The following is a 14,485-nucleotide window of genomic DNA, read 5'->3' as shown; positions in this document are numbered from 1 at the left end:
ATGAAGCTCCAGGCGCTACTTGCAGTAGCTGCTCTGATTCAGCAGAGCATCGCGAGTGTCAGTTACAGACGCCGTGACACAAGTAAGGATCCCCTTTTAAGAAAAATTTGCTATAGATTTTCTGGTTTAGTGGAAATCGGTGCTAACTCAAGCGGCAAAAAGGCCCATGGCCAACTGAGCCCGATATCATTGCGACGTGCTCTCGATGGATTGAGGCACTACCAGGTGATGACTGCAATACTCTCGCAGAGATTGATGGTGTCCCACTCGCGGACTTTCTTGCATGGGTATGAATACGGTGCTTTCTAGACTCCACTCCCTAAACCACACTAACAAAAATTCTCCAGAATCCCGCCCTTGCCCGAAACTGTCAAGGTATCGTTGTCGGTTACGGTTACTGTACCGAGAACAAGGGCACGGCACCCACCGCAACGAGCTCGAGGACGACTTCTGGTCTTACTTGCCCCACAGTTTCTTGTCCTGTGACTATAACCGTCACTACTACAGTCTTCATTAGTACCACAACTTCCAAGACTACTACGGCATCTACTACAACCACAACCACCCGCTCCACCACCCCATCTACAACCACAACCACAACCACAACCACAACCAAGGCCTCCCTCGCTCCATCCCAGTTCCCAAGTGCTAGCGGAACTCTCCAGTGTGTCAAATCGAACTCTCCAATCCCACAGCCTACACAAATCGCCGGCGGTAGCACCCTCGACACCGTCATTACTAGTGCTTGCAACTCTCTCGTCACCACGAACAACAAGTGGCTTGAGGTTGGAGATCCATACACGGTTGTTCTACCAGTTAGCGGGAAGTCTACTACTTTCCTTCTTAACATCAAGCTTGGTGGTTTCGCGGTCGAGAATTCTTTGTGCCAGAGCCAGTTGAAGATTATTAGCACTGGCTGTACTACCAGCGGTAATACTTATGGTGGATGTAGTTATACTTCGGACTTTAACTTGTTGTCCTGCATATTCCCTGATGTTTAGTAGTTAGTGAGGAAGGTGCACGGGAGGAGGATCATTGGGTGATAGTTTTGTATGTATAATGGGTTGTGTTGATGAAAAATGGCTAATGAAATGGAAAAAGAGCTTCTGTATATAGAATATAGGTTTGAAGTTGTGAGGCCAAATCTGTGACAGTCAATGGATGCCATTACCGTCCTCGCATCAATGGGCATTCCCGCGGGCTTCTAGTCTCGGAAGGAGGGTAAATGCGTTGCGTTGTATTTCCGAAATAGGCTGTCACGACTTCAACACATTTGCTCTGTAACACAAGGGAAGTATGCCTCCGAAAGTCCGCAGGCATATTCATACAACACGAGCAGGACAGTGCCTAGCATCGATCATCACCCAAATAAGGTCTCAGCCGTTGAAATAACTGGACAAGGTCATAGGTGCCTATCGACTGAATAGCTGTCATTGTCCGCGATCTGATGCGGGATTGTACCAAAAGAATAGGATGTTGCATGACTTCAAGTTGTGCACGGTCAGCCACGGTAACATATCTAACCCAGACGAATCTGAATGTAGGCTGTTGGAAGTGTGAAAGTCAAACAACGATCTATTTCTAATTGGTGGGCAATATAGTTTCTAGGTTCCTATAATTTGTGCCAGCAATTGTAAGAACATAAAAGGCCATATCACCTCCTCTAACCACAAACCTTCCACTATGTGCAATTGTATCTTCAGAAACAGCTTGAACAAACATTTCTTTTAAATTCAAGGACTTTCTTAAACTATTAAGTATTGAATTGGCCGAAAGTTATTCTTATCATTTCACGAAAATTAAAACGTCAAAATGACGAGTGCCGAAGGAACCGTCTGAAACGCCACTATCCAGGAGAATAACAACGATCTGGAGACTCTGTCCAAGAACAAATACCAGCTCCAGGTAGCCAAGTCGGTTTCATCACCGGGAAGCAAACCGAAATTCAACGTCGTATACAAGTCACAGACTATCGTGGCTAATGTGGACGTTTACTGGACCACTCAATATGGCCTGAATTGGACGACCTCGATTCCCAACCCCGGCGCTGAGATTACTTTCGCTGGCGTTTGGCAGCTTTGTGAACTCGGCCAATCATGCGATCACATTGCGTTCGGAGGCTGGGCTCTGAGCAACGATAACCCTCACAAAGATGAGAATTCTCTCAATGTTGGTGTCAACTGCTATCAGCCGGTGAACATTGTTGTCGGAACCCAAGATCCCAAAACAAACTAATAGAGCCCCGTAAGCTGAATTTTCTGATGTGCGATCGTTTTGTCAACGAATTAACTAATGCTGTGTGTTCAATCTTTCGCAATAGATTTGTCGAGCCTAGCCGGATTCTTCATAACGGCTCCGGGTGCTACCAGCCGCGCGAAAATATTTGGCTTTATATGAGGGAGCTGATCTGACCTCTGCGATGATTACAACTCATGGTCAATCAACCCTAGTGAAAGAGTTCAATTTGACCAATAAACCTAAGCATTACTTTCAGTACGACACTAAGGAAGGAAAATGGCTGGACCGGCCCACTCCATTCCCGCTGGGCTAGCTCACTTAATCCCACATATATATTATTAAAAGGATATTTTTCGTGCCAATTCTTACTGTTCTCCATGTACCCCGAGACTACACCCTTCTTGTTGCTTTGTGGTTTTAAAACCTGTCCTTTAAAGCTGTTGATGCTTCATGCATTTCGCATTTGTTGTCGCTCATAATATTACCAGATACCACTGCTGTAAAAATGCTCCTTGGAGGTTTTCAGATTCTGTATTACCCTTAATCTTATTTCGAGAGCCATTATTATGTAGGTTAACGGCCGGTCTGCAGGAGTCCTGTCAACTTTTGTAAACGTTCCACATCAAGCAAAGGAGTCAACGTTACCACGATTTCCGACCATCATTCTTAACCATTTATGAAATCCATATCCATCAATGCGAAATGCTGTGGAGTCAAGCCCGACCTTGTTCATCTGTGCGGGCCGCGCATAGAGGCATTTGTTAAGTCTTCACATTGAAGAGGATCGTGCACTAGATACTGCTAGTTTTTTGCCAACCAGAAAATTGTCATTAGTTGTGATCTCAATTTTCCTTTGTTTAGAGCATAAAATGTGTGTATTTTAGTTTTAGGCTTTAGTTCTTGTAGCTACAGCTATAGGCTTGAAGCTAATTATATCTATACTTCAATGCGAATATATAAGTCCATACACACATGCATACCTTGTTACCCGTCGACTTTAGCCATATATCTGACGCAGCCCCAAAATCCCAGTAACCTCTTCGCGAATTCGGGCATATTTCTTCCTCGAATTAGATACTTAGATTTTAAGCCGTCACCGGACGATTATCCCCCATGGCGTCCGTCTAAACATAGATATCTCAACTATAACCTAGCTGTCTCCCAGATACCTAGGTATCTACTGAATTAAATAAGCACATTTTTTTTACATATCGAAAATACCGAAGGAATAACGGACCGCTTAAGCATAAACTCTGTTTCGCTTATAACCCTTGCGTTTTTTGCTCCGCTACCTAGTCAGATTTGCGGAACTATTCGTTACCGGTCCCCGCCCCTTGCAGTTTTTAGAACCATGGTTCGGAATATACATGTAGAGACTGGGCGAGGCTACCGGTCAAGCCATCATGTATTCATAATATATTTAAAGAAGAAGTAAAAAGTATTGACAATGAGGGGAGCATAATTATAAGCCAGTTAGGATCACTTCGGTCTCCATTGCTTCCCAAATATTCAGCCATCCTTCAAAACATCGATTGCGCGCATGCGATATATTTGTTTGAACAAATTAACGTGATTCTTAACTCGATTTTCGAACTCTAGGCTCGCTATACACAGCCCAATACTGGAGATGACTAAAACGGCAATAATCTTAGCTGTGGTTAGTTTGCTCGGGAGGGCCATGGGACAGGCCCCCGTTTGGGGACAGTGTAAGTTGCACCGTTTACTCTCCCTATGAGCTATACTTTCGTATCAAATGATGCTGATTCAACTTGTTAGGTGGCGGGAGTGGATGGTAGTACTGAATTCTTTCTATCGACTTTGCGGGTCTAAATCTCGTATTTCTCACGCAGGGACTAACAGAATCATATAGGACCGGACCAACCACGTGTGTATCAGGAAGCACTTGCGTCTATTCAAACGAGTGTACGTCTTCATTTTAATCTATACTATAAGATAATGGAATCTCAAAGTTAAACCGCCGGTCTCAACAGGGTACAGCCAATGCATCCCAGGCACCCAAACCACCACCATCACAACCTCCAAAACCACCACTAAATCCACAACCGCAGCCACAACTACCAAAACCACAACTACCAAAACCACAACTACCTCAACAGCCCCAATCGCCGCCTCCTTCATCTTAGCCGGTGACTCAACCGTCACAAACGACAAAGGTTGGGGCGGCGCCTTCTGCTCCCTCGTTTCCTCCGTAACCTGCACAAACTTCGCGCACTCCGGGACCACAACAGTAACCTTCAAATCCCTAGGCGACTGGTCCAAACTCATTACCGCCGTGAAAACCGCTCCAAAGCCATGCTACGTACTAATTCAATTCGGGCATAACGACCAAAAAGTCCTCTCTCAATCCGAATTCCAAACAAATCTTCAAAACATGGGTACGGAAATCAAAGGTATCTCCGGCGCGGTACCGGTATTCATAACAAGTCTTTCACGACGAGGGTTTGGTGGTGGAAAAGTTTCGGATTCTTTGGAGGCGTGGATGGTTTATACAAGGAGTGCGGCGAGTGCGATTGGGGCCCAATATATTGAATTATTGCAGACGAGCATTGGGTATCTTAATGGGATTGGAGAGACTGCAGCGCATAAAATGGATTATGAGAATGGAGATAGTACACACTTGAATTCTTGTGGTGCGGGTGTTTTTGCGAGGATGGTGGGAGATTTGTTGGTTAGGAAGCCGGTGGTTGCGCAGGGGAGTATTAAGGTGGATAGTACGATGACTGGGAAGATTGATGCTAAGCAGGCTATTTGCTGAGGGGTAGCTCTAATACCCATATGAGGTAGCCTTTAAAGAAGGATTTTAGACGAGCTTGTCGAATCCAAAATTGTAAATATAACCCGCTTGAAGTGGCAAAATAAAGGTTCCCAGTTGAAAATAAAAAATAGTTTATCCAACCTTATTCGTACAAGAATAGTATTAAATTAGGAACAAATTGCGTATTTGAAGAATCGGAAACCCATATATGTGTCGGCATCTATCCGAACGAGGCTCAAAACTTTCTCAAAGGAGTCGGGAATTACCTAGATCAAGGTCGCTATCCGGATTCTTTCCTCGAACCTATTAGGCCTGCATGGTCATCGCGGCAGACAGCATAGAGCTCCATTTTCAGGCATGTTTTCACAGCCCTCAGGCCCACTCGCTCGCGAACCACTAAAACAAAATTCTTTCGAATCTCAATACATGTTAACCCGATCTCGACGGTAATGGGTGGTGCGGTGTAGTTATTTTTAATTCTCATGCTAAACTACAACCCTCCCCTCGAACTCTCTGTGCCCTTTCGGTCACCCAATATCCGGTATTTCCTCCCAATATATCCCCACAATCTCTAAAATCTCTCCGTTTAACCAACCAAACTGATTTATTAAAGAACGCCGAAATATGGCTTCAATCCGCGATCGCTAACGACAAGTCTGCTAGAGCACTCTTGCGAACAGGTTTACATTCATCTTCGTCCCAATTTCTCTAATATCAAGTATCTACGGTATGAACGTCAGTGAAATCAGCGGGACAGATAAAAACCCTAATATCTGGCAATCCTTTGTCGCATGCGGTGGACCAAACGTCGTGATCCTATTGTTGATGGCTGCAAGCCACTGGTTCGGGGAGATGCGCAAGTACAGAGGGCTGGTCGGGGTCAAAGAGGTGTGTGGGTCTTCGCAACAACTATGGACGGGCGCTAAGAAAAACAGCAAATCCTCGACGAGAAGTATCGACCTTCAACCCAAAGAAAGAAATGTTTATGAGAATCAGGGAAGATTTCCATCCTAGGAAGAAGAAAGAAGAAGAAAAACCTCGTCATAAAGCATATTTTTGCGACTAACCTGTTAACCATCTACCGTGGAGAAAACCTGACTATTCTACATATGCATATAACAAACTAGGCGTCGACGCAGGACCCAAAATAGATTCCAAAATTGGAATTTTTAGAAAAAAACGCCTCCCAAAAAGAGGTTCAGCTAGCTTAGTACCTTGAGCTTCAACGTCCAAAAACATCAGTCCACCGTGCAAATCCATGCATCACCCAGCGGAAACAAGGAACCAAAAGGCCCAAACTATATCGGCTAAACTACCTTATGTTTTAGCGAAACAATCAAGCAAACAGATCTAGATCCGTTTCGGTTGGAAAGCTATCGTTTCGTCCTTGAAGGCAACAAAAACCCTCCGTGAAGAAACGGATCTGCACCTCGGATGGTCCTTCTAAATATCGACCCTGAATCAAGAAAGCAAGGTTCGGTCTTAACGATTTAAACCATGGTTATGTCGATAGATTAAAAAGGGCTGTCCTTGTCCCCAGTACCTTAATATCTTTCTTCTTTTAATTGTGCTACATAACTACCTCAAAGTCTTGTCGTTTTGTAGAATATAACGTCCCCTCTCTTTTTTCCGGCCTGATCCTGCAGTAGCGCTGCCGTGAATCACTATCACAATCACAAGACCCTATATCGTACTCACATTATAACAGAGTTCCCACTTCACACTCAACACATAGAACGCGGGGTATCACATTAAATATCAAATTCCACCCTCCAAGGGCGTACACAAGGCTTGGGATACTATAGTTCATTAATATTTATCATAGCCGTCAAGGACACAAGACTTTCCAACATGCCTCCTCCAGCTGGTAAGTAACATTCCCACACCCTATTCCACTAATGAGCCCAACTAAGATATCCAGGTCTCCACACCTCCTTCGCCGTAATCCTCCACAACCACACAAGCCGCATAATGCGCCGCTACCGCTACGATGTCCGCGGTGGCATCTCCGTCCCTCCCGAAATCATAAACCCCCCAAAGGACACCTCCCCAAAGTCACCAGGCACAGTCCTCGTAACATCCGACAACAAAGACGACAGTACAGATTCCGACGACGATCTGGACTTTTTAAAAGTCGGCCCAAAGGCGAAATTAGTATACCACTGGAACGATGAGGATGGGACATATAAAGTTGAAATAAATTATAATGAGAAGGATGGGTTTAATGCGGATTTGAGCGGACCTGATGCTAGGAAGTTTAAGATTAGGGTTAATCAGACCGGGGCGGAACATACACATCTTGAAAGGAATGATCCGGCGTCTCCTACAAAGCCGACACATCGTAGGACACAGAGTAGTGGGAGTAGTCCGGATAATAAGGCTGGTAATAGAAGTAGCAGAACATTTGGGAAGAATGGCGTTAAATTTGGGAAGGCGTTGACAGATAGGTTTAAGGGACCTGATACTAGTAAAGCTAGCGGTGTAGCTTTTCTATCGGTGACAGTGGAGAGGACGAGTGAAGAGGATCTAAGAAGGTTACAGGCCGAGGATGAAAATACACGGGAGGGGTTCCCGACGGTAGTGGAGGTTGACTGACAGAAAGCTAGCTACTACCTTCTTGCTTGTTCAGTTTTTGTCTGCGATGCAGGGTTTCTCTTTTATACATGCATACATACGGTTTGGGTCCAGATATTCATTGACTTTCTTTCATTGGGATTATCTTCGCAATTAGTTTTATTTCGCTTTTCGCTCACGAGTTCACGATATCATAGCTAGTTAGTGTAGTTTTACTCTTTAATCGATTTCACCAACCCAGTGGATATTAACCTACACTAACTCTATCAAGAGTACAGCGTAAACTCAGTCGACAATACTAGTGAGTACTAGCACACGCCAGTATACCCATTTCCCAATACCCCCAGTCACTTCATATAAGAACCCACCGATTCCAGCGGATTGATAGCTCAATAAGTCTCCAAACACCTGATCATGCCCTGACACTCAAACAACTCCAGCATCAACCAAAACGGTGCTATTTGCACAAATATCGTTGACCTTTGCCCCACAGTCATACCCGCGTGCCTATCTTTCCAGCAACATGAGGTTGTACAGGACGGGTATGAGTGGACCATATTTTGTTCACGAAGAGAATTTCGATATATCCTGCTGAGGAGCGGAAAGCGGGGATTTGTTTCGGTTTTGTGGGGCTGAGATGTGTAGAGGCAAAGCCAAGAGATGATGTTGACGCCCTCTTAGTAAGGCCGTAGTGTGGAACAGCCGTAAGAATGCCTTTTGTTCCCCAAAGCTTCGGGAGGGCGAAGGTTTTTGCAGTAGGACCATATAGTCCTCTTTGTGCAAATCGATGAGAACGCAGTATGTTCTACCATATTGGGTAGTTACTCCCTTTCCTTAACGGACAAGAACATGCTTCGTGATATTTCACTCTCTTGATCTTTTCGAGAGGCTCCGATGTTGACGAAGAACCTCAATGAATCACCATGAGATTTTGAAAAGATCTCGTTCGATGCCCAGGAGAAGTCGTAGATGACGTAAATACTTTCCCACGGTGGAAATGGTAAAGACCTATCGTTTCAATTTCAAGCAAACAACAGGGGTACTCAATTGGAAAGTATTGCCCAAAGTTTGGATCGTATTTGAAAGTATTTCTTCTAATCTTTTCTGAAACAATACCCGAGGAATTTATATACGCCGCAAGGAAGTGCCGGGAAACAGAAATGAGGTTCTGGAAGTCGTCAAGGTTTAGGAACTCGAGGATTCGTCTGCGAATTCTGAGGGAACCTTTCGGCGCGGATAGATGTCGGCCTTGTTTGAATAATTCGGTCATGGCTTTGGCTCCGTACACTGGTAGGCGGTGATAGAGACGGCCGCTTGAGACAGCTAGGTTTCAGCGCCGGACTAGACACCGAGGGCTGCAAAGGACGAGGGCATTGGGCGGCAGGAGATATGCTGAATCTAGGGTATTCTATGCTTCTTTTGATTCTTTCGGTGATTGTATTCCGGCTATACGTGATCTTGGATTCCGGTATATTGAGACTAGCTTAGGTATCTTTTAAGTTCAAACTAAGATAGATGTGTTAGTTAACACTGGGAGCAGTGTTCTTATCAGGGATCCTACAGAAATATCTTATCCAAGAGCAGGCTCAGGAACAGATATTGCAAGGAGATGCAACGAAGAAGTACTTGAACTAATATTCTCAAGTTACAATATACAAAATATGACTTTTATACACTTGCTTCTAAGCTGATATATAAGACTCGGGACTTTCTGTCTTGACGTCGACTCTTAGGCAAGGCAAAAAATACCACAATTTTACTGTGTTGTGACCTGTCCTGTTTGAGTTGGTTGCACAAACTGAGGCGCACTTATGCTCTGAGCGTCTACTTCCAAGGCAGGTACTATACTATACTGCTTGCCAAACTACTCTCTGAGCAGCTGTGTTCTCGATGTCCATGACTTCGCTAAGACCTAAGGGCTCCTAATCAGATCAAGTCGACTGAAATCTTCATTGGCAATCTGTCTGACTTCTTAATCTAGTAACATAACATATATCACCCATATGCACATATGCAGGCATAGCTACTTAAAAACTTAAAGAAACCAGGATAGATTACACAAACTAAACCTTAGAAGCGGGCAAATGAATACTACCCTCTCTGATCCCCAGGGCCTTCCCCTCCAAATACTCAGGCGTAAACACTCTAACCTTATCAGTCTTTGCTGCTCAGCTTTCATAAGCCCCAACTTACCCCTCACCATATTCAGCGCGTACCCCTCAATAGTATCCAGTGTAAAACTATCCATTTCAAACAAATCATCCCGAACCATACGCCTACTTCGTAAAATCTCTAAAATCTCTATTTCATCGGGTGTAAGGTGCTTCCTTAGATCCTCGAGATTACCATGCACAGCGTTGGCATCGTTACCAGACGAAAATCCGAGACGTTTAATTTTTTTTAGAAAATACTGTCTTTCTTTTCAGGTGGGATGTGGGCAAAGGCTCGAAAGCAGAATTTGAGTGTTTTTGAAATTTCGGTTTTGGACCATTTGTTATGAGGGTCGGCAGCGGCCGTACTTTGGATGACTGAAGGGATACAAAAATTTGGTTAGCGGATGAAGAGGGCGGGTAGCACATGACGTGATAGAAATCCAAAGGGTGAGAAAAGACGCTCTTACTCGGCTTGAAAAGGTTAAATGCTCTTTGGAAGCCTCTAGCGCTTCGAGGTAAGGTGAACCCTCCATATGGGTCCCACAGCCATATATCTTGTCCGTTTTCCAGTATGCCCAGCTAGGAACATTCTTAAAATTGTCATTGAATTTTCGATTCTTCAGATATTTCGTGCTTAGTAAACTCCGCCTTCCACTAGCATCCACCAAGTACTTGAACGTAATGAATCCAGATGTACCGTCAACTTTACAGACCCAATTAGCAGATACCGGCTTGTGCGCCACAGGTGCCAGCATATCTAAATAACAGGTCATCGGATTCAGATCGGATCAGGTTCCAGGCATATCCATGAGGGCCCTGTTCCGCAAGAAAGTCGGTGTCTCAAAAACTATCAGCCCTAAACATCCTAGGGATCAATAGAAGCAACATATATATATGAACCTACAAGCATCAGGTTGATTTTGAGCGAGCCTAAAAGTTACTTCAAGCATGCCCGACCCTGGTCTCGAGGAAGCTCGGCCCCACATATGCACATGCACCCAGTCAAGTATCAACAAGGTGTCCGTTAATACTAAACCTCATTTGAGCACCTGTAGCACGCAAACCGCTCTCAATTAACTTTGCCCCGCGTCTTGTGCTAGTTGCATTCATGCATAGTCCCTGCAGACTATGCGGCTTAGTTACAATTCAAAAAGCCAGTTTGTTCCCCGCGCATATAGACCCGCATGAATTAGGCGATATTAGTAAGGTCTACCAGCTTAACAATATTGAAACTAAATAGTTTAGTCTACCCAACCGTGCCTAAATATTAGCCAACGTTTAAATCAACGAAGTCTATAGAAATTGAGTAATTTGATGTTGGTAAAGAAGATTCTATCAGGCACATACGTCGATCATTCACGTATCGCTGTTTTCACATCCTTAACATGCAGCTAAACTCTGTGGCTTGGAATATGGGGTAGAACGGCCCACTATGATACCGATATCGGGATTGAGAGCTGTCACATCAATCTTGATCAATATTAATGTCAACCCCATAGACTATGACTTATGAATCTCACGCCGAGTATATATGGCTAGTCAAGGTGCCAGGGCTTGGAAAGGGTCAGCGTATGCGTTAGTACAACGCAAATGCAGGAAAGCCTTAAAAATTGGAAACAAAACGCAAATACGTACCACTTTGCCGCACTGGTACAAATATGTGCACGTGCCTTACTTATCATTTCACGGTTCATATGTTTCCTATGTTCTAAAGAAGCTCAACACGATAAGAAATTAGAAGGTCCAGGGCTGTGGTAGCTTAGCTCATAGATACTACATTTCGACTTGCAATTAGCCTTTTGCTTGATTCGCTCCGGCTGAGAATATAATACCCGTATGTTGGCGAAAGTTCACAGCTGACTCCTAATTCCTCCGCACCTGACAATATACAATTGATATAGTATATTATTGAAAAGTCGGCTATTCAATACGTTTTGGATTTGAATACCCTACCTACGATGTTTTCTTGTATACATCCTGCCTCTATCATAAACAAGTAACTTCTTTCTTCCAAATTAGTATATGTTAGGCGTGAATTAGAAATCTTCAGAATGTTACTAGCCGAATATTTGTTGGTGTCAGCGACGATATGGAATTTGCATGCATCAGCGCGCTGTAAATGGGGTGGATTCTTGTCTTCTGGCTGACCTGTCCTATCTATCGATATATATAACTTGCCTACGTACATGGATCTATGGAAGTGAAGTCTTGCAACATTATATCACAATTCGCAAACATAATTCAGCCTCGATGCCTAGACGCAGAGTATCATTGTCATAAGGGACCTTTAGATACCATTATTCCGACTAGCTGGCCAGTGGATCCTTATTACGGTGATCATATCCGCCAAGCCGTGGCGAAATTAGAGAATTGCTGCACTAGTACCTCGTTCCTGAGTCATCTCGATCAATTAATTAAACGACCCCGTGCCGTGGCACGCTTAATTATGTGAAACCTTTATCAATTCTAAGGTCGTCAATATACGATATTGCCACGGGCTTCGAAGCTACTCTAGCCAGCTCCATGAAAACTCCAAGCTCTAAGCTCTGAATTCAGCACTTACCTATATAAGTAGCTTCTTGATCTAGGTATTTACGCAAACGTCAACTATCAAATGAATTAAGACGCCTCTAAATTTCCAACCTCGTGCTCCCGCAGATCGATTAACTTTCCACTTCCTCGGATTTCTCCACCTCTCGCTTGCATTTGCCCCAAACGGTGGAAGACCATTAGAAAAAGACAACACACAAAATACCACATACCTTCCTTTGGCATCAGACATGCCAAGACTTGAAACTAGCGCCCACCACCAAGAGCTTCAATGACGACTTTCTCTGTCAACCATCGGCTTCATTGCGAAAATCATAAGATCGTCCCGTTCTAAGAATTTTCTCTTTTAAGCTAGAAACCCTCCGGTTTCGTGTACATACGCTTTAAGTACCTATGCCCTTGCCCTACTACATCTCGCTGAATGGCCGCCCAGCACCTTTTTTGTGGCTAAGTAAGCCCATTTTTTGCGTCATTGAACAGGCGGGTTGGAAAATCGGTCAGCAGGTCGGAAGTTACTTAGAGTTTGACCTGATATAAAAGCTACTGTCCTACCAAAATTCTTCCACGATGCTATTCAGAGGAAATGACACCATCGTTAATATACCGAAAGACTTATAAATTACACCCAACTAAAAGAAGTACTCGAGATCAAACTTAAACATACTACCGCCAAAATGGTCAACAACTCCTCCAAGTCTTCCGAAGTGAACTCCGCCATCCGCGAAGGACAATCCGGAAACCCCCCCTCCCTCTCCCCACAGGTCGGCCCTGTTGACTCTTCCAGTGGTAGAATCCTTGGTCAGGACCTAACCCGTCAAGAAGACGTCCGTGACGGCATCCGTACTCCCCCAGCATGGAAGGAAGCCAAGAGAGCAGCAAACAGCAAGATTATCACCGAGATGTGAGCTTCTCCTACGTTGTGTTGATGCATCAGAAGAGCACTAATATAAGAAGACATAGGCCCGAGTCGAAGAAATGAACGTTTGGCGTACAAAGTTCAACATCAAAAGTTTTCGTCTGATAAAAGTTTTGTTTACAAGTATAGTAATGTACGAATGGTTTTGGAATCTTTGGAAACGGGGCTGCTAGAATGTCAAGGTTTTGGATTGTACGATTAAAGTGTAAGAATATCGATCTAACGTGACCCTACGTATTCATTCATTGGGAGAATTTAAAGGGTGCAAGGACCATACAGTTGACTACATTAGAACATTACACTATGTCTGGCGACCCGAGACCACACTATATTGAAACTAAACAAACTACACTGTGTCTTAGGTACCAACACAGACAAACCATCTTAGATGAACAACAACCCGAGAACTCCGAGAGCCCCTCCCAAAACCGCCGGCCCACCATCCCTCCTTACAGCCGCATTCGGCGTTGTAGTACTACCCGAAGCCGAAGTTTGCGTTGCTGACCCACCGGTCCTAGTAGCCGTCTCGGTAGCTTCAGAACCACCAGTGCTCGTAGTTTGTGCATTCAGAACCAATTTCTCGTTTGTAAACTCCGCTGAGACTTTTGTTCCGTTTTTGCAGCTTCCGGATGCCGCAGCGGATCCTCTTACGAACTTGACAGCAGCGCACTATATTTTAACAAAGTAATTAGTATTTGTCTTTAGAAACACACCACTATGCCCATAAATCATGATCTAGATCTCCGATCTTACCTGGAAAAGGAACCCATCGGGAGCAATGGCCACGATCTGGACAACACCATCCTCTCCCTCCCATGCAGCCGGCCCCGGAACGCTGGGGTTACAGAAATCTCCAGTACCCTGTTGTGATATCGCGGGCAACAGATCGACCCAGTTTTCGGTATCATTCAATAGCGCAGCTCTGAAGAACCAAGTATCTTCCGGGTGTGTTGATGTAACGGAGATAGGAAGACCAGCAATCGGGAAATCGGTGACGGTTTTACGACTTGTGACATTGAAGCTACCGCAAGGGTATGTACCTTCATCGTCATCTGAGAACCCAATTGTTGGAGGAGTGTTTAGGAGGAAATGGGCGGTAGCGAAAGGGAGAAGAGTCAACAAACAAGCTGAATTTAATAACATCTTTGGTGATGGAATTCTGCGTTGCGTGTGTAAAATACAACAAAGTTGAAAATCTCGATACGTCAGTGTTATCGATGGAGAAAGCGTAGTAGCCAAGAGTGACAAGAAATTGACAAGAAAAGAGGCGAGCGTCAC

At 44.4% G+C, this 14,485-nt stretch overlaps 5 protein-coding genes across 6 annotated transcripts; 4 read left to right on the top strand and 1 right to left on the bottom strand.

Moving 5' to 3' along the window:
- Nucleotides 1-1,001, top strand: DFL_006494 (uncharacterized protein; the record flags this gene model as incomplete). The annotated part of the gene is made up of 3 exons (XM_067635933.1): nt 1-82; nt 163-287; nt 348-1,001. The coding sequence occupies 3 exons, from the start codon at nt 1-3 to the stop codon at nt 999-1,001; spliced, it is 861 nt and encodes a 286-aa protein (XP_067490314.1).
- Nucleotides 1,002-3,916: 2,915 nt separating this feature from the next.
- On the top strand, nt 3,917-5,014 carry DFL_006493 (uncharacterized protein; the record flags this gene model as incomplete). Its single annotated transcript, XM_067635932.1, has 4 exons — nt 3,917-3,944; nt 4,015-4,030; nt 4,109-4,161; nt 4,230-5,014. The coding sequence occupies 4 exons, from the start codon at nt 3,917-3,919 to the stop codon at nt 5,012-5,014; spliced, it is 882 nt and encodes a 293-aa protein (XP_067490313.1).
- Nucleotides 5,015-6,865: 1,851 nt separating this feature from the next.
- On the top strand, nt 6,866-7,609 carry DFL_006492 (uncharacterized protein; the record flags this gene model as incomplete). Its single annotated transcript, XM_067635931.1, has 2 exons — nt 6,866-6,881; nt 6,936-7,609. The coding sequence occupies 2 exons, from the start codon at nt 6,866-6,868 to the stop codon at nt 7,607-7,609; spliced, it is 690 nt and encodes a 229-aa protein (XP_067490312.1).
- A 5,356-nt stretch (nt 7,610-12,965) lies between these two features.
- Nucleotides 12,966-13,270, top strand: DFL_006491 (uncharacterized protein; the record flags this gene model as incomplete). Of its 2 annotated transcripts, none has more annotated exons than XM_067635929.1 (2): nt 12,966-13,192; nt 13,252-13,270. In XM_067635929.1, 2 exons carry the CDS (start codon nt 12,966-12,968, stop codon nt 13,268-13,270), a joined length of 246 nt encoding a protein of 81 aa, XP_067490310.1. The 2 variants fall into 2 exon arrangements, with proteins under 2 accessions (XP_067490310.1, XP_067490311.1); XM_067635930.1 differs by having other exon boundaries at nt 13,246-13,270.
- A 321-nt stretch (nt 13,271-13,591) lies between these two features.
- DFL_006490 (uncharacterized protein) lies at nt 13,592-14,350 on the bottom strand (the record flags this gene model as incomplete). Its single annotated transcript, XM_067635928.1, has 2 exons — nt 13,592-13,876; nt 13,961-14,350. The coding sequence occupies 2 exons, from the start codon at nt 14,348-14,350 to the stop codon at nt 13,592-13,594; spliced, it is 675 nt and encodes a 224-aa protein (XP_067490309.1).
- Nucleotides 14,351-14,485: the final 135 nt, after the last annotated feature.

The sequence above is a fragment of the Arthrobotrys flagrans genome (assembly GCF_004000055.1).
Source record: "Arthrobotrys flagrans strain CBS H-5679 chromosome Unknown unitig_9, whole genome shotgun sequence".
Lineage (NCBI taxonomy): Eukaryota > Fungi > Ascomycota > Orbiliomycetes > Orbiliales > Orbiliaceae > Arthrobotrys > Arthrobotrys flagrans.
The sequence above is the reverse complement of the archived record's forward strand: the minus strand, read 5'-3'. Positions and strand labels throughout refer to the sequence as shown.